This window comes from Copadichromis virginalis, linkage group LG10, assembly GCF_057382275.1.
Source record: "Copadichromis virginalis isolate Kocher_CV1m ecotype Utaka linkage group LG10, C_Virginalis_male_GT1.1, whole genome shotgun sequence".
NCBI lineage: Eukaryota > Metazoa > Chordata > Actinopteri > Cichliformes > Cichlidae > Copadichromis > Copadichromis virginalis.
In genome coordinates this window covers 18,257,807-18,285,059 of record NC_140627.1, presented here as the reverse complement: position 1 = coordinate 18,285,059, position 27,253 = coordinate 18,257,807, and the positions used below count along the sequence as shown (strand labels likewise).

General features: G+C 39.1%; 1 protein-coding gene across 1 annotated transcript in view; it reads right to left on the bottom strand.

Moving 5' to 3' along the window:
• Nucleotides 1-25,838, bottom strand: part of trpc4a (transient receptor potential cation channel, subfamily C, member 4a) — a 34,631-nt gene extending 8,793 nt beyond the window's left edge. The window contains exons 1-8 of the mRNA XM_085470377.1: nucleotides 25,781-25,838; nucleotides 21,620-21,879; nucleotides 21,266-21,315; nucleotides 18,168-18,397; nucleotides 17,043-17,261; nucleotides 9,376-9,516; nucleotides 7,752-7,928; nucleotides 6,344-6,544 (exon numbers count right to left, since the gene is read on the bottom strand). Coding sequence (XP_085326503.1) covers nucleotides 6,344-6,544; nucleotides 7,752-7,928; nucleotides 9,376-9,516; nucleotides 17,043-17,261; nucleotides 18,168-18,326 — 897 coding nt within the window. The 5' untranslated portion in view covers nucleotides 18,327-18,397; nucleotides 21,266-21,315; nucleotides 21,620-21,879; nucleotides 25,781-25,838. The remainder of the gene's footprint in view (nucleotides 1-6,343; nucleotides 6,545-7,751; nucleotides 7,929-9,375; nucleotides 9,517-17,042; nucleotides 17,262-18,167; nucleotides 18,398-21,265; nucleotides 21,316-21,619; nucleotides 21,880-25,780) is intronic.
• Nucleotides 25,839-27,253: the final 1,415 nt, after the last annotated feature.

The following is a 27,253-nucleotide window of genomic DNA, read 5'->3' as shown; positions in this document are numbered from 1 at the left end:
GCACAGCTCAAACCATCCAAGTCCAGTTTGAAAAATGTCTCCTAGCAAACTGCCTATCACCAAGCCTAAAATGCCAGGAAAGTGCCTGTAACTGTGTGAGAGCTGTTGGTGCTTTCTAGCTCGGCAAAGACATGTTCCCCTGCAGCTCTACCGACATAAAAGAACTGCTGAAAGTTTTTTTTGTCGCTATCACAGACACACAGTGACAAGCAAACAGCATTCAGATGGGTGTAGGTTGAAATACAGGTTATATGAAATCCATTGTTTTGGTCCACTACTCTCTCAGAGTTGCAAGGGTAATTACATATCTAAAAATGTAAACATCTAATATCTGTCATTATAGTTAAAATGTGTGTATTATGGAAGATTTGAGTTTATAGAAGATTTTGGTGCACACTACAGTTACCTATCCATCATCTATGCAATACTGTGCAAAAGTCTTGAGCATTTCTTTATAATTTGCTGCTAAGTGGCTTTGAGTTCATCAGAAATCTTTGGCTCTTTTTTCAGTGCAGTCTTTGTACCTGACCACCTTCAAAGGAATATTTTGTTTGTTAAGCAACTTAACACTGAGCCATGAATCATTCAGCAATAAAAAAAAATAGCTCATGATATTAAATAGTATATTGTGTAAACATAAGAGACAATTTAGCAAAGAAACAAATTTAAGTTGTATCTTTCACACTTTGTTACTAACAGTCTGTCAAAAACACATCACAACACAAAGATAAAACAGTTTGTAAAGTATAGTATTTTTCACCAACAAGATGCCAAAGAGATATTGTGTGCAGCGTGTCCTTAAAAAACTTCAGGAACCTGGGACAATTAAAGACAAAAGAAGAAGTGGGAGGTCTAAAAATCTATTTACAGTAGACACACAGTATCTGAAACTCATGTCCTTAAGAAACAAGAAAAAAAAATTCAAGTAAAGACCTGACAGAAAACCCAAGAGATCCATCTGGCCCCTCTGTTGATCCTACTACTGCAAACTTGTTAAACCTACATATGTGAGATACAATTATTGCTTCCCTTTATTTCTGAGTTTTACAAAGGCTGAACTTTTGATCACAGCAAACTGACTTGTTAAATCAGATTCTTGCTCCTGGATCAGCTGAGCACAAATGTTTTTTTTCCCTACACAACACTTACTACTCTTGGTGCAATTTAATTTCTACTTAATGGGGACATTAAGATGGCTTGAAAATCTGAATTGCAGTTTTTATGAGATATCACAAGGGGGCAACGTCAAACTACTGCATGTAAAATTGATGGGTTCCCCTCGGTGCCTCAGACAATTTTAAATATTAAAGAGACAGTCTGTTTATGTTTGTACTGTGATTTTTCAGTCTACTCACCTCACCTACATTTATACCAAGAATATCTGTATAAAATTTAAGTAATCAACATTTGAACGCTCCAGGGAGAGAAGATAATCTGCTCTTTAATGTTTATGGGTTACTGATCACATCTATCTGATTTGACCTCCTGCTGCATCAAAGCGCTGCCTGCCCTGTGAGTTCAGCTCTTTAGACAGAAAACCTATGGAGATTTCTCTTCAAACTGTTATAAATGGCCTTTTTAAACCCTGGGAGCACATCAGCGCACAGAGCCAAAAACACACACAGATGCGAGGATAAATGCACAAATGTAAACAAGCCTATTTGCACTTTACACAAATGAGAAACGTCCTTCATTTTGTTCAGCCGAGGGTCAAAAACAGACTTTTAATGACTCACATTCATAAACAGAAAGCACTATTTAAAAAAAAAAAAAGTCTTCCATGCAGACTGAGTGTCGTGATTATTGTGAGAGTTTTAAAAGGTTTTCAGATCAGAAACCAGTGTTTCAAAGCACTGAGCAGAGATCGCACCACAGACAATGAACACTCTAACTGCTCTCTGCATGAACAAACAAGCTTTTCCAGCCCCAGTAAGTGTCCATTTAACCCTCAACACTTCACTGGGGGCAAAACTTTACGGATCATCTCTCGCAAACAAAAGGCATTTCCTATTAAGAACTCTGCTTATCTGTGTGCGTGTGTGCGCGCATAAATGTGCACTATACAGATGTGATTTTCTGATGTGAAGCAGCAGATGAAAATGTTTTTCAATGGCCGATTCATGCCATGTTTCCGTTTTCCAAACGAATGAGAAGTTTATTGAAGAAAAATCTCCCCAAATGAGGTTACAGTTTATTGAATATTGTCTTGCGCCTTAAATTCATGTAAAATCCTGTTTCATGTCTTTGCGAGATGACTCTGCCTCTTCTACACAACAAAAAGCACTACCTTCATAACTGCTGCATATACTCCTCAATCAAACAAGAAATCAGGCATAAAACAGAGTCCAAAATGAGTTAAAAATAACACAAAACACCTTACTGCTCAGTTTTTCCACATGATAGTTTTTCTATCATAGCAAAATGAAAAGAAATCTGTCAGCTCTGCTCTTTGGGCTAAAGTTGTAAGAAATAAATGTCTAAAATTACGGAAGAAAAGCTGATAGCTCATTACCCAGACTGTCCTGTAATTATAAAACACAAATTTGTCTTTTTTCTGTGAATCCATTGTAAATAAAGAAATTTCTCTAGTAGATAGGAACATTTAATCATTTATCTGTTACTAAATTACTTTGACGTAGCATAAATGACTGTGGGGGTGGTCTTTATTAGCTGGAAAACCTGTAAAATATATGAAAAGGTAGTTAAAAGTCCAAAATTAATGCGATGCTTCACATTTTCCAAGGCCGCCCAGTCGGCCAAATTGGAGTCTTTGGTGGATCAATTGTGGCCCCCAGGGCTTATGTTTGACACCCCTGTTCCAAGAGAACAAAAAAGTAAGAGTGGAAGTATTAAATTTACTGAAATAGAAACTTTTCAGGCAGTTTTACAACAATAAGACTGCAAAGAGACAGCAACAAACTTCTTAATCAAATTACCACATGCTATAATAATTTCTCACAGACTGAGCATTTCCAATGACTTCATCTTGAAAGGATTCTTAACAACTCCAGGTGGCGAGGACATTTATCATTTGAAAAGGGCGACTGGGTGGATTGTTACTCTCATCCTTGACACTCTGCTCTCCATCAAAATGCTGGAGCGACTGAAAGCTGCTATAGATAGCCGATCCAAGAGAAGGGCACGTTGGGACTCGATAATTAAAACACTGCTGGGATGAGGAGATGCTAGGAGGCACAGTTGCGGCAAAAGCAGCGCGAGGCTTGTTTGTTTACAGTGTGTGCAGAGAAAGATTTACTGGCAACAGCAGAGGGGTTCGGTAAGATGACAGGGAACTGTCCATCATCATGTCCACCTGTGCACTCGCACGGCCCCAAACTGTCCTTCTGTGACTCAACATGCTCATCCGCCAGCCTGTTTGTTGATGCGCAACAACTGCATGGATGAAGGAGGAAAGAGCAGTGTCATAAAATGAGACTCCCCCAAAAGTGCATCATCTCTGACAGCCACGCAGGGCTCCCAGCTAAAGACAGCTGAATGAATTATTAGTCGCTCCTGGGAGGGATGCGTCTGCTTCTTCATCATTTCCTACCTCACCTTCATATGCAGCGTAACAATTCTGTTGTAGAAAATCGATTTAACCCCTTCTTCTTGCTTTTAGCCATCCCATAATTTAGCAAGTCACCGAAAAATCTCCTACATTCACCATCCCGACACTGGAAAGCGTGATCGGCTTTTGCATTAGCCTTTGGGTGTTACGATAGCTTTTAACACTAACAGGAACATTCATAACGACATGGACCTAACCGAAGGGGAGTGCCACATTAATTAGAGACGAATGCTGAAGATTGAGCAGATGCAAAAATCCACAGATACACTTTACAAGAATTAAATCAACTTATTTGCATGTTTATTGTTTATGGCTCTACCCACCGGGGAAGGTTTTACATCCCAGTGGAAATAAAAGGATGAAATCAGCAGACCAGAAAACTGAATATTGTTTTGGAGTTACGACGTTTGGACCATTTCCACCACAATTATTTGCATCCATTTGAATTGCAATGCAGCGCCTACAAAGCTGCTAAATAAAAGATCCCAATTTACTCCCTAGGAAATTCAAATCTGGACTGTGAATGTAATCAGTGTTTATATGGCATGTTTACAGCTCCTTCAAAAGCAGTTGCTCTGTATTAGACTTTCCAGATCGTACAGGGAAGGTGGATACATGTAATTAACAGTTCATTGTCTTTTCCTTTACTTAAAACCAGTGTTGGTCAAGTTACTTGAAAAAAGTAATCAGTAACTAATTACTGATTACTTCCCCAAAATAGTAATCCCGTTACTTTACTGATTACTTATTTCCAAAAGTAATTAATTACTTAGTTACTTTTTAAAAACCCGATTTACAACCTGAATAGGTAATGAAGTGATAGATCTTTCAGCCCAATTCTACTTTTTCTACATAATCCATCATACAAAATGTAATCAAATGGAAAAGTCTCTTTTTTTAAACTTGTTTTATCAGTTTTAATCTTTTAAATTTATGCATCAAGCAAAAATTTAATTATATGCAACATTCTCTGACTTGAATAAATTAGTTTAACATTGAAACCTATTTGCTACACATTCCAGCACATAAAATAAAATATTGTTTGTGTTTACACTCACTCTTTCAAATAGAGGCAAGTAAAACACAGCAGAAAATAAATAAAGTCAAAGACTCAGCGGTCCTGTTGCTCTATTTTTACCTGTAAAGCAGGACTAGGGTAGGCGGAGGTTTACCCTGGTGCAGGTGTGCCGCGGTCAGTTGAAGAATACGCGAGTTTCTCTGTGAGTTTCCCATTACGCCGTTGCACACTCGGTGCTTGCTTGGAAGTTTAGGGTTTTTTTTCGCTGTAAAAAGAAGTTTTCTTCCCACGCACAATGGACGCTAATGTTTTTGTCACTTTTTATGGAATCAAACTCAAAGTAAGGTCAGTACTTCCACGCTTTAAACGCTGCACGCTCATACTCTCTCCCACAATCGATATGTGATCCACTGTTGATCTGCACACAGCTGTTGTCACTAACGGCGCACTCGTTTACGTCACTGTCATGAGACATTCTCGCAAAAAATCATGGTTTTAGTAACGCAGTAACGCAGCATTCCTACGGGAAAGTAACGGTAATCTAATTACCGTTTTTGCAATAGTAATCCCTTACTTTACTTGTTACTTGAAAAAAGTAATCAGATTACAGTAACACGTTACTGCCCATCTCTGCTTAAAACCGACCCTAACTCAAACCTAAACAATGAACATGAATGTTGAGCTAAATTTCTGACATGCTTTTTTAAGGGTATTAGCAAACATATTCAGTCTACAGCTACAATACAAACATGGATTTATTTATTAGATAGTTGCCTTGCAACTGTAATACTCTGGTTATTTAATCCGGGCATCTTCATTCCCATTTGTTATCTGTGTGAGCTGCCAAAGGGAAAACAGTTAAAAACCTTATAAGACCTTTGCACCTCATGTCATTAAACCCGAAGCTAATCTAACATAATTACAGCACTTCTCATCAGCTCACAGTGGCACAGACGAGACCACGTTGGCTTGGTTCAGCAAAACTCTCACATTTGGCAGGTTGACATTTTATTACAAAAATCTAAAAAACAAAAACAGCTATACAATAGATCACGAAGAAAACACTGTTAAGCAATGTGAAAGAAAGAAAAATACTAGTGGAAAACCTGCATAATTTCCTATTTTACACAGTTTGGAAGGCTACAGCTGTAATATTATAGTCTTATCTGACTCTCATTGGCCTTAAGGTAAAGGAGGGCACACTTGACTGAGATGCAGTGTTTGTGTGGGTGTGTGTGTGTCTGCAAAAGATCATTTTGTTGATATCTAACAGGATGACATTCTCTGCTTCCTTCCCCTTCCTGCAACCCCGGCAATGAAAAAACAAACAAGCAACCCATCTCATTGCCCATCTGGAATTTTACACATTACCATATGTCTGTGTATTAATGGTATAAATTAAACGTATGAAGGCCTGCCATATATCAAAATATGACACTCATGTCATACACCCACTTCGGTATTAGTATTTATTCAGAGGCTGAATATTACTATACTTTTCCCTGCTCCCTTATTTCCAACGGGTTGCCACAGCAGACGGCTTTTTACAAAAGATGCTCTTCCTGATGCAACCATCCGAATTATCTGGATGGTTAAACAAAGTGCACAGCAAGTTCGCCAGCTTGTGTCTCCTCCTGGTCTCAAACTGAGGCTCTTTCATGTTTAAGGTGAATGTGTTACCCACTACAGCATGGAGCCACATTACACATGCAATACAATGCAACCATTGCTGGATAATAATTTTACTTTGCACATACCTCTTTTTGGTGGTATTTGATAGCTAGCTTGAGTCTTGCCAGATCATTAGCGCCCTCCTCTTCCAATAAGCTGATATCATCTTTATAGTTGAGGATCATCTCCAGCTCTCTGGAGCTCCTTGTTTGGTCCAGGAGGTCTTTTGCAAACTGCTTACACTGCTGGGACAGCTCTTCATACTCAGATTTAAACTCATTCTCCACCTGGAAGCAAAAGGTGGAGTAGATTTAAAACAAACACTGTAGTGCTGAAGAGCAGGAGTATGTAAAATGTGAGTAAATATGTCAGGAAAAGCCTTGGGGATGTGAAACTCATTTTACATCATGGGACACATACAGATGATTTTGATCGTAAGTGGGCCAAACCAGCGAACCTCCCCTTTCTGTCAATGTAAACTCGTCTAACTTTGTGTTTAATCCCATTACTAAAAGAAAAAGAAGGGCAAGTTTAGCAGTACGTCTCAGTTTATCTACATAAAACTAATAGAGCTGTAGTAAATGAAAGAAATCTGTCCGCACAAATAAATACGTTTTTTAAATTACAGAAAAAGTTTCTTGTAGTTAACTGCCTGGACATACACACATTCACTGAAAATGTCCTTTTTTTGCTCCTGTGGACCCTTTGTAAAAAAAAAAAAAAATTCTATATTAAATAGAGAAAAAAACAGGAACTTTCATGTGTTTAATGGTTATTGTTTATCTATTACTTAATAGTAATAGATAACTTTCTGCATCAGGAAATCTCTTACGTCTTGCTTATACACCTTTTATGGATCACCTCTATTAGCCATGCTCTCTTGGAGGAAAACAGTTGACCTATCTAACTAAAATGTCTGTAAATCGTAGAGCACATACATAGATAACAGCATTTTATTATATTTTAGCTGGAGATATCAATAATATATATATATATTATATATATATATATATTATACATTATATATATATATATATATATATATATATATATATATATATATATATATATATATATATATATATATATATATATATATATATATATATATATATATATAATGTTTGTCCTCTACCCCCCCCCCCCCCCCCCCCCCACACACACACACACACACACACACACACAACTTTTGCACATGTCGAGGAGCGTGTCAGGTTACATTTCACTGTGTGTTATACTTGTATAACTATGCATGTGACAAATAAAGAACCTTGAACCTTGAACCTTGAACCTATTAAATATTAGATTCAACATAAGGGATTTATTTGAATTCTTATCTAATAAATTGAAAGGTCATTTTTTTGTTACACAGTCATATTATATAAAGTTTAAAAGGTTTATTCATATACATACTGTTGGTATTTCAGCTCCTCAGAATTAAATCTTACCAACTGATGCTCAAGCTCCACTATTAGCTGCCTCTCTTTCCCTCACCTTGCTGAGCTCCTGCAGCTCCCAGCTGAGCCTGAATGCGGTTAGGAAGGGGTCTTCGCTGGAGAGCGCAATTAGTGAGGGACTCGACAGTGCTTTGTAGATGTTGAGTCGTGAGCGCGAGTGCCGCAGGCTGTCCACATCCGAACTAGACACACACTCCACACAGTTGCAGCGCACCTGCAACATCAAACAAATTGTTGACGCATGGACACATTTTAATGAGGCTTCTCTGTGTTTAGCAATGGCTCATCTTCCAGTCTTGCAAATCAGCCGCTGTTCTGTCAAGGTATGATACTCAGACCTTCAAGGGACAACCTAACCTGTAGATGTATGTGCACATTTTTACATTTTATAGAAATACACCACCACATTGGATTTTAAATTAAACAAAGTGCATACTTTCAGCTTGGGTTTACCAATAGGATCACAGTAATAGTTCAGAAATTACAGCCATCTTTTTACACAGTGCCCCATTTTCAGATGCTTTGTCTTTAGTACTGAAAGGCATGCTCTGTTGGATAAATACCATGCAAATGACTTTGAAGAATCTCCCATTTATTTCTCTTGAGAAATGCTTGTTTTGCGTTTGTAGCACCCTTCGGGTCATTGCCCATTTGCACTGTAAAGCATCATCCCATCAGTTTTGCAGCATTTGGCTGAATCTGAGCAGAGAGCAAAGCCCTGTACACTTCATCACAATTCATCCTGTTACGTCTATCAGCAGTCATACAATCAATAAACACCAGTAAACTGGCTCCACTGGCAGCCATACATGGTCATGTCATAAAAATGACTGCACCATGTTTGACAGATGATGTTCCTGCTTCGGTTCAGGACCTGCTTCTCTCCTTCTTTATTCTCCTGTCTTCCCATCATTCTGGCACAAGTGAATCGTAACTTTATCTCCTTTCAGAACTGTGCAGGCTTTCTTAAATTCTTTAGGAGAGGCTGTCTAACCTGGACTTGTTGTGTTTTTTAGACAGTGGTTTGCACCTTGTCTTAAAAACTCTCTATTTATCTCTGTCTTGATTGTTGACAGTGATTCTTGTGCCTCCTTAAGAGTATTTCTGACTTGGTTTGATGTTTTGAATTTGTTTTTCTTAACCATAATTCTCACTAATGCTGTCTTTTGGTGTTGTTAAGCTGGTCAGTGAACTCTTTCTTTTTAAGAATGTAACAGAGTGTTTATTTGGCCACACCAGCTAAAGTTTTATGATGCCTCTAATAGGTTTATTTTGTGTTTTCGGGTTAATGATAGCCTCTTTCACTCACATCAAGATCTCTGTGGACCTCATAGTGAGAATTCAAATTAAAACCTAATAAATTTAAGTTAATCTTGTTATCGAATCCATATATTTTATCTACTTACGTTTTCATGGAATAACCAGGAAACAGGCATCACCTGGTTATAAAACTGTTTATTACCCCAATGACTTCTGAGCCTCTGCAAATGGCTTTAATTACTTTTATGAAACCCTGCACTTCAAGCACATATTATGTTTGTTTTAGAATCCACTGTGGTGGTATACAGAAGAAAAAATCCATAATTTGTGTCTTTGAACCCACACTTTTATATGTGTAACTATGGTATCTTGCATAGAGATATTAGATATGGTTCACTCACCTCATGTGGCTGTGGCATAGACACACCTTTCTGCACCAGAAGCTTGATAATTTCATAGTTGTTGGTGTGTGCAGCAAGAATGATAGGAGTGATGTCAGGGGTGAAGTCAGAGAACTGCTTGTCCAGTAGGATCGGTGGAACCTTTGCAGGGAGATGAGAGAATGACAGCACATGTGAACAAAGCTGTCAAAGAAATACAATAGACGCTGACCTGCACAGTACCTGGGGCTTTTAGCTCCTGGAGGTAAAGATAGTTGAAATCCAAACAAGAAATTGTCCTCTTGGAAAAAGAAAAAATGCCTTACATATCAAGGCTAAGGGGCACCAGTAACAGCAAAGCGAGATGCATCAGCGTTTAACACATTTCAGAGGGAATTATGCTCAGAGAGAAACTCATTCTACCTATCCCTTGTCATGGTCCTGGGCCATGTGGGCCCAGTATTCTTAGTTTTCATGTATTTTTGTATTTTGTTCTTTATTTAGGCCATGCTTCCTGGGTTGATCTGTTACGTTGTTCCTTATGTGTTTTCCCTTCGTGACTCTTACCCCCTGTGTGCCCCTCTGTGTATTTATGAGCCCTCGTCTCTCTTTGTGCTTTATTCTATGTTTTCCCCAGCCCGTTATGTCTGCGTTCTCCCCGTGCTCTCTCTCCTCCTGTTTGAACCTCTGTGTACTTCCTGCTTTACTTTGCCCATCTCCCATCAGTGTTACGTTCACTCCTGCCGTGTCTTGTTATGATTATCAGTGTCACCTGTGTTCCCCGTGTGCATCCACTTCCCCTGATCTTCCCTCATGTGTATTTAGTCTCTGTGTTTCGTACAGTTTGTGTCGCGTCGTCTGTGTTCTCACCCCCATGTTTTCACGATCAGTCTTTTGTGATCATCTTCGTCTCAGAGTTCTCTTAGTTTGTCACAGTATTAGTTTTCCCAGTTTAGTTATAGTTTAGCCACGCTATCCCTGCTGTGTTTGTATTCCTGGTCTTCAGTCATATTAAAGGCTCGCTTTCTGTTAAACTCACTCCCGTCTACTCACTTGTGTACGCTCCTGGGTCCATTACACACACCACCGCACGACCTGCCTCTGCAGACCGTGACATCCCTCTTATCACCCACTCCAGCTAAGTCCTTTTTCAATTCCCATATCATTCAAGAGGGGGAATACAGGTGCGGGCAGCAGAGGAGTAAGCTGTGCCTTTTTAATTCTTTTAATTGAAGGCCTGTTATCTGATTCTGTGGTGAGGGAGAATGGGAGAAGAGAGAGAAGACAGCTCAAGAATGATTGGAGGGTAAACATGGAATAGGTAAGGACCTGCTTAGCAACTCAAGGCAGAATAATGGCAGATGGGACTATGACTTTCTGGTTTTACTGAAAGAGCTTTGCCAAGAATGCTAAAGAGACAAGCTTGAGAAGGCTTGGTCTAAACTTTAACAACACCGGGAAAATAGCAATGTAGTTGATATTTTACACCTTTTGAGTCTACAGACTGAGTTTTGTTTAAGCTGTCTTGCTGGTTCAATAAAACAAAAACAAAAAAACTGCATATATACAGAATTGCATAGGTAATTTAAATGTAGTTCATCCATGCCAACTCACAAGTGAGAAATTTGCCACACTGCCGAGCTAAGCTAATTAGCTTAAGATAAGGAGTTTATGCGTAGAAATGGTCTGTGGTGTATGGTAAATGTTAAATGTGACACTTACTATATATTGTGCTTTTCTGCCTCACTGATTCAGTCACACACATCCATACAGTGCTTGCCTTAGTCCATGCCTAAGCTCTTCTAGACAACATTCAGACACACACGGATACTCTGACGGATACATCAGGGGAAACTTGTCATTCATTACCTTGTCCAAGGATCACCTACCTGAGCCACAGCCACCCAGTGGCAAAAATGGTAGACCAGCATTATAAAATTTCATATAATTATGAGATTATAAAACCCACTTAAGTGGTAGTGACATTTAAAGTTATATCAACTTCTATTTATTTTTTTAAAACAGCATGTTACATTATAAACATTTTATATAAGATTAAGGTTTAGGGTTTTTCCTTGCTCAAAATGGGCCCATGGAGGGTATCACACTATTTGTAAGGTACTAAAAAATGATTCTATGATAGAAGAGTCCTGCATTATACAGAATTAATATAATATAAACCAGCAGTTATAGTGTCTTGGCTTTGCAGGGCAGTCGCAGCTACCTGAATTTAATTTATGTAAATTAAAATTACCTCAGAGTTATTACCTGCTCACTGTTTCTGCCAATCTAAACCCTTACAATCATAGTTAATTATATACTCAGTGTTTTTCCATTAAAACAGCAAAGGGCACTGTATGATAGTCTAACAAAACTCCTCATTTAAATCATGCCCTATAGATATATCTGCATTTTTCCCATTAGTTCTGATGTATTTTGATCTGTATGTGCTAACACTGACATACACTCAGGCGCCACTTTATTGGAAGCACCTTGCTTGTACTTGCTTGTATCTTTGTGGCACAGACCCAACAAGGTGCTGGAAACATTTCTCAGAGATCTTGGTCCATATTGGCAGCTGCTGCAGATTTGTCAGCTGCACCTGCACAAAGTCCCGTTCTGCCATATCCCAAAGGTGCTCTGTTGGATTGTAATCTGGTGACAGCGGAGAACAGCGAGTACTTCGAGCACAGGGAGCTCACTGTCACATCCAGGAAACCACTTTGAGGTGATTTGTGTTTTACGACCAAGTGTGTTAACACTGATGTCGTAACGCAATGGATATGGTCAGCAACAAAACTCAGGTAAGCTGTTGTGTTTAAACAATGCTCAGGTGGCCCAAAGTGTGCCGAAAAAATATACCCCTCCCACACATTTATACCACCACCACTAACTAAGCCAGGTTGGAGCCATGCTTTGATGTCTTTTGCACCAAATTCTGCCTCTATCTGGGTTTAACATTCTATCAAATGTTAAAAAAGACATTTTCACCCATAGAAAAACCACTCACTGGATATTTTCTTTTTTCAGGCCGTTCTCTTTAAACCCTAGAGATGGCAGTGTGGGAAAATCCCAGTAGATTATCACTTGAAATACCAGCCAGTGTGGCACAAACAACAATGCCATATTCAAAGTCACTTAGATCATTTTTTTTCCCATTCTGATGCTCTATTTGGACTTCAGCAGCCTGCAGTGACCATGTCTATATGCCTAAATGCACGGGGCTGCTGCCATGTAGTTGGCTGATTACATATTCATGTTTAAAAACAGCTGAACACCTATATTTTAAAAAGATTTCTTTCTATCAAAAATACGTACACAAAAAAGAAAGTAAAAAAAGACCTAGACTCTTTAGTATTTGCAAAGCTAAATAAAGCTATTAAATCCTAAAAGACCAACTATAGGCATGACAGTATAAGTCACAGTTAAGACATGATCTGAGATGTTTTAAAAATATTTCACTTGCAAGCAGCCAAGCAGAAGCAGAAATAGTAAGCCTTTGTCACCACTGCTCACTGAGGAACAAAGCATGAAGAATTGTTCTCCAGGGGTTTTGGTTCATTTTCTCCAAAATGTTTCATCATTCATATAGCATCCAAAAATCATTATATCACACAGGGACACTAATTACTTGGGTAGCTTACTCTCAGAGCAGTCACAGTGCAGCAGCAAGTCTAAAGCGTGGCACAGAGCCATGTCTAAGAGTCGCCACATTTCGCAGAGGTGGGTGATCTAATAAGCTACAGTATATATATTCTGTTCTCCATGTGGGAAGAGGTGGGACATCAAATAATCTACATCAAACAGCCTTGGCCTGTGCCCAAGCAAACTGATATATGTGAAACTATGGTAATTGCGGAGAAAGGAAAATAAAAAGCCCACTCTTCTGAGTAACACATATTTGTTACTCATAGGGAATCCACCATAAGCATATTGATTAAAAATACAACAATGGCATCTGCAGCAGCAGCAGAGTGTGCGGTTACTTTTGTTTTTACCGTGCTCTATTTTGAGCCTCCCTGCTGGTTTTCTACTGCCACCCGACATCATCACAAATGTTTAGATAGAACTGGTGTAAAAATGGGACACCGGGCGGTTTTTGAATTACACTGCGGAAAATAAGCTCAAGTCTCAGATTCAAGCGAGCATGAATGCATTTACTCCGCATCGTGCTCTGTGTTATGTAGGAAGGAGAAGGATTTCCTTCCATAAGCGCCCTTATATCGAAAGGCTGTCGGAAAAAGACAAAGATGAAAAAAAATAAAATAAAATTAAAACAAAACTCAAAACCACCCAAAGGTCATGCAACTGAGAAGCTGTGTGAAATCCATTGTTTGCCATTGACAGATGCATATCTGCTCTCAGAGGATAATACATGGAGCTATTTAAAAAGCTGATATCCATGCGGTCCTCAGCAGAAAACAAATAAGCCAAAACACTTGTGAGATTATTACAAACATGTCATTCAGACGGCTTAAAATAGAGAGACAAATATACACAATTCCAGCCAAGCGCAAAATGAATCTTGGTATTAATAAATCTCAGAGAAGACACTGGCAACAAATACGATGTGCTTTTTCCAAAGAGTTTTTTAATATAATCAATGAGCTTCTATTGGAGTGATATGGTGGCACTAGAGTGATCTGTTTTCACAGCCTACTCAGTGGATGGGAAAAAGCACTATCTTACAAAGGCAGTAAGATAAAGTGTTCCACCTGATTAATGTCACAGCTGAGCAGTTCAGACTGGAAATTTCATCCATTTGACAAACAATCCCAATCTCTCTCTTTGAGCTCACGCTGCCTTTCCCTGCTTATTATTTTCCCCTTTCCTTCCATTTTTCAACAATTGTTCAACTTAATTTTAACTTGAGCTTACTTCATTTATTAAAATTCTTATTGCAACAGGTTTAGAACAGGAGGAACATCTCTCCATCATTACTGCTCACAGGGAGAGGAAAAGAAGGACGTATGTGTGCATGTGAAAGCACACAGAGCAGTAAGTCAACAGAAACTAAAGCTCTATACATTTTGTTCCTGTTCATTACTATAAGTGGAGTATTAATGAATAGCGGTCCACAAACTAATGTGAAACCTTCCTAGAGTAAATAAGAGCAAACCTAAATTAAACAGTGTATTTTCTCTGAGTGAACTCAGTGCTCATTAAACCTCTCTCTCTGTAAGACTTGTTCCTTTTCCAAAACACAGAAGGCTTATGAAGCAGCTTTTTGGAGTGTCAGCTTTTGTTGTTGCCAGCAATACTGGGTCAGTTAATCTGGATGGTCTAAAAAGCTCCAGGCAACTGCATTCAGTTTATAAGCTATACAGTGAGTAGCAGTACTTTACTGGGACTGGCAATCACACTTTATCATTCAGTCACGAAAATCCCTGAGCTGCTGAATGTTGTTTTTAGATTTAAAACTAAAGTATCCAGAAATCCTTTACTGCCATTGGGTAGAAATTCAATAACAACCTTATATGTATCTATACGTAGTGTAATTCAAGCGGTTGGAGAGGAAGCTACTTCTGCACATACTCTTTGCTCCACCACTATTATTTAGAAACTCTTGAGTGTGGTGGGAGACTCTAGCCAATCACAGGGTTTTCAGAGAGAGCGCTTTCCGTACTATGTATGCAAATCCATACAGACTTTCTTCCCAATAGTACAGGAAAGGTTAACAACCCTGTATTTAAAATAACTGCACACAATATGGAACAAGGAAGATGGACTTAAATTATCATTCATAATGATCATCCATCTACCATATTTTTTGGACTATAAAGCACACTTAAAATCCTTTAATTTTCTCAAAAATTGACAGTGCGCCTTACGTATGAATTCTGGTTGCGCTTACTGAGCTCGAACTAATTTTATGTGGTACACGGCGCTCAAAAATCTGCCAAAAATGTTTTGGTATGATTTTGGTAAGCTACGAAGCCACACCGATCTGGGGTCTGGGTCCAAACTCTGCTTCCAGTCCCAAAGTCAAACGAACACTGCGGCATCATTGAGAGTTAAAAACTGTCTAAATTCTTTCATCTTTAATAAAATGATCAATGTTGCTGCTTTACCCGGTGTAACAATTAAGGTTAAAATCCAGAACTTAAATTTAACGGAGTTAGATGTAAGCAGGAAGTTAGCTCGCTAGTTTCCACCTAAATATGATATAGCATGTTCAGACTGAGAGATTTCTGGAAAAAAAATAAAATGTACAGCTCTGCTATCACTTCCAATGAAGACAGAAAACTAAACAGCAGTGACTTTTGTAGGGTTACTAAAGTTGGACTAGCTGGTATATAATGATGTGCTATGTGATCGCTAGCAACACAGCTATGTTAGCGTAACATAAACACAGTGAAGCTGGAGGATGATCGCTAACTTTTTACCACTCGATAAGTTAGTGTGAGGGTTCCTGATGGTTAGGGACAAATGCAATCGCATGGCAGGATGCTGTAAACCGACCAAACTTCAGTCAGGAGAACAACTGAGATAATCCATCCAAAATATGAGGTTAGTCATTATTATACTGCAACAACATGGGAATAGAGCAGGTGCGAGAGAATTCAACATTAATGAATCAATGGTATGGAAGTGGAGGAAGCTAGAAGAATGAGTTGAGTAAAGTTTGACTTATCTGACTGTTTTGCTTCACTTAATGGACCTTATAATCCAGTGCGCCTTATGTTCCGAAAAATACAGTACCATACTGAAAACAGGACTGCTAACTTAGTCAGTTTGCATGTGGTGTCAATTAGAATACAACGCCGTTTAGGACCATTATTTGTCTTATTGCTCTACCATGCTGTGCTTAGGAATGATTTCTTGCCAGTGGCAAGACTCTGATTTACCTTTGAACATCTCTATTTGACACTGAAAGAAAACTTTTCAAAATTCTGTGTTTGCAGGACGTTTCCCTCTTTTATCTAACCATATTCATAGTGACTGGATAGGTTTTGTTGATGAAGGTTAAATGTTTGAATTGAATGTTGCAAATATTTAAGCCTTCTGCAAACGGCATCCAAACAATCAGGCACAGCTGTGTCTAATTCAATTTAATGTTGATGCAGCTCACAGTATCAAAAGTGCTCTTTTAGTGGGAGGGCCTGAGGGTGGAGAGAGTAGAGGGCAAAGGGAGGATGAGAGCTGCACCTGTATATTCCGGCTCTTTTTGCCATTTGCAGCTTTAAGGTGGGAATACTTTGGAAGTAATGCTCTAAACATAAAGAGTAAAGGATTTTTTTAAAAATGTTAATCATTCATTAATGCAGGCATTCAGCTTACGATAAATGATAAAGGCGGTGCATTTATTAAATGGTACACTGTACTAGCCAGGAGAATGTTATTATGTTGGCTACAAATGAAACTGGCACAGGTCCTGGCACACAAATGGATTAAACACTGCACTTAAAAACAGCAAAAAAAAAACAAAAACCCAAAAAACAAAACTCAAAATTAAAAAATGCAATTAACTACTAAAAGGACAGAAACATAAAACAATTCGTTGGAAAAGCAAAAAAAACAAAAAAAAGCTAATAACTTGGAGAGAAAATAAATGTCAACTATTGTTTCCCTGCTAGCATGTCTCCAACCTGGACAGCCGAGAACAGTCTCGGCAGAGAGGCGCTTGTGGCTCTTGTAAATTTATGTTAATATGCAACTCTTTCCACTTTCCTCAGTCCCTTCCTCACCTGCATGCCACCACTCGGCTTCTTGTGATTTAGCAGTAGCTCCACAGCTCCCACCACTTCCTTGCGAATTGCATGCAGCAGGGCGTCGCCGACATACACGTTGAAGCTCAGCAAGAGTTCGATGATTTCCAGGTTCTCGTTCTCAATGGCGATCAGCAGAGCTGTGCGGCCGAGAGGGTCGATGCAATTGATGTTGATCTTGAAGTAGATCTCAGCCTCCTGCCAAAATAAAGTGATTGAAAGCCAGAGTTTGTTTCAAGACATACTCTGGGACTCTGGGGTTCAGATTATGGAGGAAGACACACAGGGAATGAACATTTTTGAAAGGAACTGTAAACTCTTCGCACCTTTTGTAACTGAACAAGCTACTAAAAGTTTGTAGTTTTTCCTCTGAATCTGGAGGAGTGGAGTGGGAGTGAGTTTACCAGATCTCTGTAGCTCACTCTTTTGTATCTGCATTTGAAGCTAGCAGCACAAGACTAAGCTCGCCACTACTGATGGCATAACACAACTCAATATCAGTTGAACTGTTGGCAGTCACGTTGAATTGTGGGGAATGTAGGAATAAGAGTACCCCATGTTTCTGCTGCATTGATTTTACACTTTATACTTTTCTTTTTTAACTTACTGTTTTGTAAGTAGCTTTCTGTCATTAGCTGCCTACACACGCAATATTTTAAGAAATATCACAACAAAAAGGAAGTTGTAAGAATGCAGATGTCCCTTCTTAATCTCTATATGGACAAGCCAAGCGGGCAAACTATCACAAATTGTTATTGTGGATCGTGATGTCATTTGTCACTATATTGCTAGATGACATGTCCTGATATATTACAATTTTCAGCCTCTCCGTTGCTACGGGACTACAAAGCAGCTGCTCCCTGCCAACACTTTGTCTCTGCTACTGGTTTCTATAAAGAGCCTGCGTATTATTTGAAATGCATAGCAATTATTGTGACTTTGCATCCTGCCCATGAATCTTCCAATCTCTTCCACGTCAATCAAATTACATTAACGCTTTAATATTGAGCCATTCCCTCATCCATAATTTTGAGCTTGATGCATCTGCATTAATTCGTCCCTTTATCAGTCAGTTTCTCCATTCCTCCACCCAAACACACACACCTCAAGCGCTTGCTTGACACTCCCATAGTCCCCTTTCTCGACGGCTCCAAGGTAGGCTTTCTCTAAAGGTGACAGCTCCGACTCGGCCCGCACAATTCTCAACGGGATTCGGTCCCGGTATGAGGAGCTGTCAGTCCGCCGGTAGTAGAGCTGTGACATCTCTCTAAGCTTCAGCTGACCAGCACCCTGTTAACACTGCTACAGCTGCTGCTGGGCTGGCGGGGTTCACACTAGAGAGGATAGAGACAAAGCTGTAGAATAAGCTTGTTGTTGGTTTTTGCATAACAAGTAGGAAAAGAAGGAAAAGAGAGGACAGCGGATACACATGCAGAGCAGAAAGGGCTGTAATACTGAGATGAAGCTACAGTAGTAGTTGACCCCTCTCCATTTATTACATGCGCTACATGATCTAATTAAGAACTGCCTGTTTATAAGCGTTTTCCTACAAACTGTGCAAGAATTACGGTTGAATAAAAGGTCATTTTAAATGTAATATAAATAATGAAGAAATATAATATAAGATGACAAGTAGACAAGTGGAATAAGACAGTCAGGAGTCAGCTGTCATCGGGTGAGAGGTGGAGAACAGTCTAGACAGATGTCGAGCTCAACACATGATAAACCATTTAAATATTATGGTTTTATTTGGAAATAAAGAAAAAATTGCCTTTTATTGTTCTTGTAGCATTTAGTTAGTTTCAAATGCTCAGAATCTAACGCCAGGCAATGTTTACATGCTGGCAAAAATCAAGGATAAAAATGTTTAAGTTGTGAGGTAGGAAAGAAATCAAAAACACCTCCACTGCATTGTTTTCCTCTGGTGTCCTGTTAGAGAGCTCTAATATAAAGCAGAAAGATCAAGCGTAGACATGACAGCGGCTGCTCCTGCTGAACATGTTTCACAAACAGCCATCACGATACACAGCACACACTGCAGGAAATACTTGCAGCTGCACTGGATGGTACGATTCATTAAATCTCAAGTTTCTAACTGCTTTATGTAATGTGCTTAATCATTACTAGTTGACTGACACGTTGCATCTTCTCAAATAATATGCACTTTGTTTTATTTCCTCTGGTCCCTGGTTTCTTCACAATCTAAAACATCTCTAAATATATTGTAACATTGAAATACTGAATGTAGATAAAAAGATGAGATAATATTGTTTAAATCATGTGAAAAGCAGCTTTAGTACAATGCTTCTGTCACAAACCCATTTTAAAATTCAAAACTGGAGCAACCATAATAATGACTGAAAACTAGCATCTGTGCGGATGTGTCGACTGTCACCTCTGAACATATGTCCAAGATATTCTGACAGCCCTCTGAGAATTTAAAACTGAAATGAGCAAAGCAGACAAGAACACAGAAAGTGCTGGAGATGAGGGCGAAATATAAACCAGGTGAGTCAAAAACAACATTAAGTGGAAAACGTTGCACAGTCGTAAACATAACAAAAAACAAGAGGTTCAAGTAGTTAGTGCCTAAAGGCTCCCCTCTCTCTCTTCCCACCATCTCAGGACAACTCATTACTGCATCTATCTGAAAAATAATGATTGGACCCGCAGCAGCTAATTAGTTTATGAGAACAAGCCGAAATGCAGCGATTTCTTTAATAAATATGAGTAAAAATATTCATGCTGTGCCCATAGTCCCACATCCTAAAATAGCACATTTAAAGGCACAGTTCAAAACTTTTGATGCTATCATTATTGGCTCTTTTACTGATATGAGAACATGGTAGGTTTGGATATAGTTTGTTTCCCCTGTGTTTCCTGTCTTTCTGAGTTAATCTGCTTCAAGGGGTCAAGTCCTTCTCTCATAATCATCAGTGTGATATCAATCTTCTAGCATTAGCCACAGTTAAAAGGAGGATAAGGGTACTTTGTAAAACACTGTAACAAAGATTTAATTTAAATAAACAAGCTGTGTGATTGGTTATGCTTTCAGTTTTAGGTGTGAGAACTTTTTTTTCAGTCTGCTGTTAAGAATTCAGATGTTGAACATGATTGATCATCTATAGGAGCAGAGAATGTTTAAGATTGAGGGTAAAAGTATTAAAAGTGGATAATATTAAAGGAAAACAATATTTTCCTTTGATCCTGCCTGGACCTGCATTTTGATGGCAGCACTTCATACCTCATCTGAGATCCTTAGTTTGATTTTACAGAGACCAGTTTACCTGTATAAGTAATTGCATGCAACTGTCAACATAAGGAGTCTGTTTAGCAGAAAACTAAACTCTGCTTTCAGTACAACAAGTGGTTTACGATAAAAACAAGTAGCAAAGGACAAGCCAAACAAAACAATGTATATCTGTGTTTAAAAAAACAAAATTATAATTTAATTTTGCTCAAAAACAACACAGTAAGTTACGTCATCGGGGTTCTCTGTGACCTAACTATATTGGTTTGCATTTGTTTGCCAAAATATTATAATGTTTTAGACAAGAGTGTGTTTTAGTGTTTATCTGACACACAGATTAGATCAGGCTACATATTGCAATGTGAGGGTTATGTTATATTTTCTGGTGCTTGCTTGAACCTGCGACAGAAATTGCCTCAAAAGACAGCCGCTATTAAGGGAAGCTGCCAACCAAGCAGAAACACTACAAAAGGTACGGCCTGCTCATAGCTCTGTGTGCAAATACTGAAACGCACACGCAGGCGCCCACGCTCAGTAGCGCACGAGCCAATACACACAACCACGCACGCACACGCGCGCGCACATACAGAGGTAGCCTTTCTGTGCACTGGCTCTCTTCCCCTAATGAGTTTGCCGAATTCAATTCATTACTTGGAAATGGGAAATCTCAGCTGTTTGATTACACGGTGCAGCAGCGCACCAACGCCACGGCAGGGAATCTTTTATTCTGAAAGTTGTAGTTCTCAAGCAGCATCGAATGGATTTCCAACAGACCATGCAGCATATTTAAAGCCCATCCTGCGCTTACAGTACGAGTGAAAACAATCATTAAACTGCCACGGTTTTAATTTTTTATCAGAAACCTTCCGAGGGTAACATGCCTTACTCTTGTCTGCTGAAGAGCCTTATATAGTCAAAGATCAGTAGTAGTACACAGAAGCAAATGACAAACCTTTGGGATGATGGACATTGGAACTTCGCTCAGGGAGCTCAGTGGTCTTCCTGTGGAAAACAGCATGAAAATAATTCGCCTCAACTTTTTGGAATTTGTATCCCCATAAATGTAGAAACAGCAGTGTTAAAATCCCGCTTGTTAGTGTTAGAGATGTCAGCGCGTCTTTTTCCTGTTGTTTTTTTTTTTTTTTTTTTAGTGTAGTACGCATTCTTCCTTCTCGTTTTTTGGATACTTCTTAGCACTCCTCCTGAGAATCCACATTTGGTCAGGTTTAATCACGATTTCAATTCCGTCTTTTAAGGAGGAGGTGCGGGAAAAAACGCAGACCGGCTCACACCGCATTAAACTCACCGCGCAACAAATCCTGGAGACGAAAATAGGCAACAACAACCAAGTTCCCTCGGTGGATTACACCTGGTTTTTCAACGCCTCCAGTTTTCCCCAGGGTGTACATCCACCAGTGTTCTTATCCACCTGTTGGAGGTGATTGAGCGAAAAGCAGCGCCTCCAGAAATAAACGCAGAGCAGCCAGATGCCTGGCAGGCGGTCTGCGGAATAATGCTGCTGCAGACGGGTTGTGCGCACTTGGAGACGCATCGAACACAGTGGCACTGCAAGAGGAAAGGGAGAAAAAAAAACATCTTAGCAAGCAAGTCAGCCAGGCGTTTAGTCTCACTTCCACTGAATGAAAGTTACACTTGACAAACTACATGATTCCACCTTCACATTCAGCTGCTTATCCAATGAGTTGTGGGAATTTTATTAGCATCAGAAGCCAGGAAAATTCACTAAAAATCACATAAATATCAATCCGGATTACTTATATTCGGAATTCAACTCAAATTGATGTAGAGAAAAGAGACATATGTAGAATATTCACCGGACTCACTTACTATTTGAATGTTTAAGAATTGGAATTACTAGAATAACTCTTTGAGATTTATCACCTAATCAGGCTTAAACCAGGTTCACTGTGTTTTACTGATTTGTTTATGTCAGTTATACTATGGATGCCTATAGGAAGAGAATTGACTCAGGCAGCTCACATCCCTTCTGTCTTAATTATCAGTGACCTGGACAAACTTCAGGTCCTTGGATTTGGCACTAAACAGTTCACCAGGCCTTCTTCAAACACAGTTCCTCTCTCCCTCCCTGATTTACACATTTGGCTGTGTTGTAAATTCTTCTTAAAAGTGTGTAACGTTGTTGAAAGTTTAAACAGTCATGTTCAAAGAGTCTCCCGGCCAGTCTTTGTGTTTTGCTGTGTGAGAGTTTATGTTGGCAGAAAATGTATTTAAACTGCAGGTCCGGTCACAATGAAATGTCACCGGGGACACTCATTTGGCTACAGAGAGCGTTTGATTATTCACTGTTTGCTTCTGCCAGGACGGATACACTGGATCCACACTTTGTTTGTGCGGACTGGATACAAGAAAGATATATGGGCTTTGACTGCTTATCCATCTTCCTTTGTACTCTGCTCTTGCTCATTCACAGCTAGTCAACGTAATCATTCAGAAATACTGGACGGTATATTCACTGTAACAACACACAGTGGATTACCAGTAATAGCTCGATAGGGTCTTTGTTTCATGCATGCTTACAAATACATGTCAACTTAGTCTTCAAAGAAAAAAAAGAAAGAATCTCCCCTTCTCTATTTGCACTTTCGGCATCCTCTTGAGAAATTTCTTAATTAAAATTAATTTAATGTGTCATGTCTCTGCTGCTAATTTCTTTGATGTACTCTGTGGAGTCAGATTAAATGACTATACCCTTGAGGCTGCAGGGTTCCCTGCTCTCACCCTGAATCCCACATGTAGGCTACTTTAAAGCAACTCTCTGTCTCCCTCGACTCAGCCTTTTTTTAAAATCTGGTTCATTCATAATTATTACGATCTATCACCAGAACAAGGAACGCTTGCTTTTAAAGCACGATCACCTGCAGTTTTACAGCCCAATGAATTTGAATTAGTCACCTGAAAGTGATTTAGGAACATACATCCAAAGCAGCTGAGTGCTGATCCAGAAAAGAAGGTAGTTAATTGAATTACACATTCAAAATCAACGTGGAATATTTTATTTTTACTGCTCAATCAAAGACATGGAATTTAAAGTCAGTCATTGCAATCTGCTATAGTAGTAATACTCTTAGACATAACATTTGTGTATTTGAATAAGCATTTTTTTAAGAAGGTGTGAGGCAGATTTGGTTGTGTGTAGAGCACGTTAAAATACCTCTCCTACACAGCATTTGTGTGGCCGACTGGTCAGAAAACATGAAATGTTTTTGATTCTAAAAATAGCCCTGAGGTTAATTCTGCTCCCATAAAAGGCCTTTTAAAGGGGATTGATTGGAACAGACTTTTAAACAACATGTAATGCGATGTGGAGAGGGGTAGAAAACCAGCAGAAGATTCCTCCTGCCTCTTAAATCGTTTTAAGCTGCCTAGTGACACTATAGACATTTCGCTGTAATGAAGGCAACGCTTCTTACACTGGTTGATTGAATTTTGCCTCAAGGCGAAACACAGTATGGCTTCAGTAGCAGAGGGATTCAAAAGCAGGGGGCTTCTTTTCTGTTTTTGTTCAAGAGATGCTTGCTAATGGTGAATTACCCTTATTAGAAATGCGGTGTTGCTTTACTTGTTAATACAAACGCTCGAGCATACTGAAGAGTGGGCACAGAGCTGTTGGTTTGAACTGCTCTGCTGCTGCAGCACATTTTGTGCTTTTGGTGTGTGTGTTTTTCTGTCCTCTTAGATTTTTGCAGTAACTTATCACAATGAAAACTTTTGTAGTTGGCCATTTATGAATAAGCAGGACTGTAGTACAGTCGAGACGGTTCAATTTTTCTGGTCACGGTGAGAGATTAGGCAGGAGAATGTGTGGCAGGTAGTTTCTGTAGCTACAAAGCAAACAGGCACCGTCTTTGTCTGTGAAATGTAACATGGCTCCTATTCCAGTATGAGCATCCAGTTGGCAGTGCCAGCTCCCTTTGCAGCATCCCCTCTGTCCGTCTGTCTCCTCCCCCTCTTTCTTGTTCATATCACTCCCTCACACTCTCACACAGCCGCAGGTTAGACCCATGTTTCCTCTTCACCTCCTCTGCCAGCCTTTAGCTGAGTCGAGCCTTACTGCATAAAGTAACTTAAAGGTTTTCATAACCCCTCTTTTCCTCTGCTTGCATCCGTGGGAGTTGAGCTATATTTTGTATCAGTTGTTCAGGGAGTTCCCTGAGGTAAGAGTGGCCATCCAAGCTGTTTGATTCATCATTACGCTCATGCTCTCTGAGAGGTTACTGGGTAATTAAAATTGATCTGTCTCAGTTGTCCCTGGAGATGCGTTGAGGCCGAGCCCCCCCACCCCGGATCCCCAACACGCACAGTTCATATTTGTTACAGTCAGCAAAAATTATAGAAAAGAAAAAGATTGTCTCAGCAACGCACAGTGAAGGATTGTAATTTGCTTTTTTATTTCCTCATATTGGCTAGGCACTGTCGTAGGTGGAAAACTACAATGGATTTTATTTCCTATCCCTTCACTTTTGCATAAGATAAACGAGTCGCCTTAAAAATTCTCTTATATAAAACTAATCTGCTCTGCAGAATACCTTTTGTCCAAGTAATTCCTGCTTGGATTGTGCTTTTCTAAAATCACGTTATCATGTAAGAATTGATCTTATTTTTTTCAGGGGCACTTTATAAAGAAAGCCTGGTGAATGACTGTCCTCACAGCTCAGGATGTGTGCTAAAAACACTGCAAAGAAGGAAGCTTGCCTTACTTAATTTTATAGTTTAAAATTGTCTTACAAATTTTTAATGGCTAAATATCACATGATAGACTAAGCTTATTTGTAAACTAGAAAGTACTTTTGGCTGCTCTCTTATTTCCTGAAGGGTTGCCTCAGCGGACGCATCTGCATACTCGATTTGGCATTGATTTTACACTGGATGTCCTTCCTGATGTGACCCTCCAATTTATCCCGGCTTGTGATCCCCCTCTGGCTGGGTTTGTGCCTCCCCGTAGTTTTGAACCAACTTTAACTAAATGCATAATATGCCTTTGCTTTTTGGTTAGATTGTTGAGAGCTTAAACCTGTAAGTGGAGGTTGGTGTGCATTTGTTGAGAATAAGATTAAAATAGAATTTGTCATTAGTTTCATGTGCAAACACACCATTAAATATGAAGCAATCATGCACATATCCCCAGAGTAATGGTATTGTCTTCTTATATACAAATACAGTGCAATTAGTACAAATTTCAGGGACTTTTGAGAGCTGTTTCCTGTGTAATATCAACACGCTGCGGTTACTTAGAGGTTCCACTATACCAGTGATGCCAAGGATAAGTAAACAGTTCTTCCTAAGAAATCATGGCTTGCTGCAGCAGAAATGCCTCTCACTGCTCAGATATCACTCTCCAGACCCCAGAGAGAATAAACAGATTGTTTCGGAATACACACATGTCATCTCTAAGTACATCCTGCGCTACTGTACACTGTTCACTAACCTCGAATCTTGAAAGAGCAGGTTTGACTCAGCTGCAGTGATCTGTCGAGGACATAGCAGTTACCTGCAGTTATTTTAGGCTTATGTAACTATATCTGTAATACTACTCCCCCCCACCCATTTAATTTTGCACAAAATGTTTCCAGAGGCCTGTGTGATATCTTTTTGATTTGTTTGATATTTTTATAGTGCTTTCTATAAAAGCACAACTGAAAAGTGCTGTTTAAAGATTCTTTAGAGGACTGAACCATGACAGTTAAGGGGCATTTAGAGGGTCTGATAACAGAAACCATTCAAAGTCACATTTTACCTCTGAGTCCTTTAAAGGCAATGAAAGAGTCCCTCACTGGCTGCTCTTTCGGTTTTGCCGTAACCATGCTATTATCACTCAAACAGAAGTGGTTGCCCTGGAAATCTCAATAGTTTTCAAACATAATACATTTAAACCGTATTACCACATTCCCTATTATCTGTCACCTTCAGCTCTACTTTTGAGTGGCACGGCTGCTGCTAAATTGAATGTCTGCTTTTAAAGGCAATAGAAAAGTGGTTGTAATTTAACATTGCTGAAACTTGCTTTTGAACAAATTAATCCATCACTTTCCCAGCTGACAGGGGGAAAGGAAAAGAAAAACTTAGGCTGAATAATAAAACAGCAGGCTTTGTTCTGAAGAAATGTACTGGCATACCTTAACACATTCAAATGCAGGAAAGTGGATCCCTTCGCTTCTAACACATTTTTTTAAAGATTCATATATAGCCTGGATGTTTATGAGTTTCCTGTGGGTTCTGACAAGCAGCATACCTTCTTAACTAACACCATTTCGTGAAGTAATTTGCAATCGCTTCTATAAATAGGAAGCAATCTTTGTCCAATGAGTTGTCCACTCAGGTTGAAAGCAGTTTTTGACCCCTGAGGCAGCTCATTGTTGTTGCTGGAGGAGTTATTTTGGTGGACCTTACTGTCTATATAAGTTGGAGCTTAGGAGACTATAAAAGAGACCTTTTTTCCTCAAAATTCAATACTGACTTTCTCTTAAAGGTAGAGCGAAAGGGAGAGACCTTCAAATTGTGTTTGCATTTGGGACGCTTTTCTTGAAAATGTTGAAAAAATGACTCAGAGGAAGCAGCTGATTGAAAGTCTGTAAAAATCATAAACTTCCAACTTTTTAAGAATAATTTTGCATCATTTTGTTTAGAAACTGAACATCCAAGGAATTTTAATTTAACTTTAATTTCAGCACGTTTATCCAAATATGGCACACTATTAGGTTGAAATGATTCAGATCTCTATCAGCTTTATTAACTGTGATGGTGGCAAACAAGGACAGCTGCTTTATAAAACTAATCCAACATTATGTAGAAACAGAGTCCATGATTGAGGAGCTAATGGACTAACACCGTGTTTTGTTATTTTTAATTTGGATGATGGGTAATAATTGCTTGCATGTCCAATTAAATATCCAACTGAAAG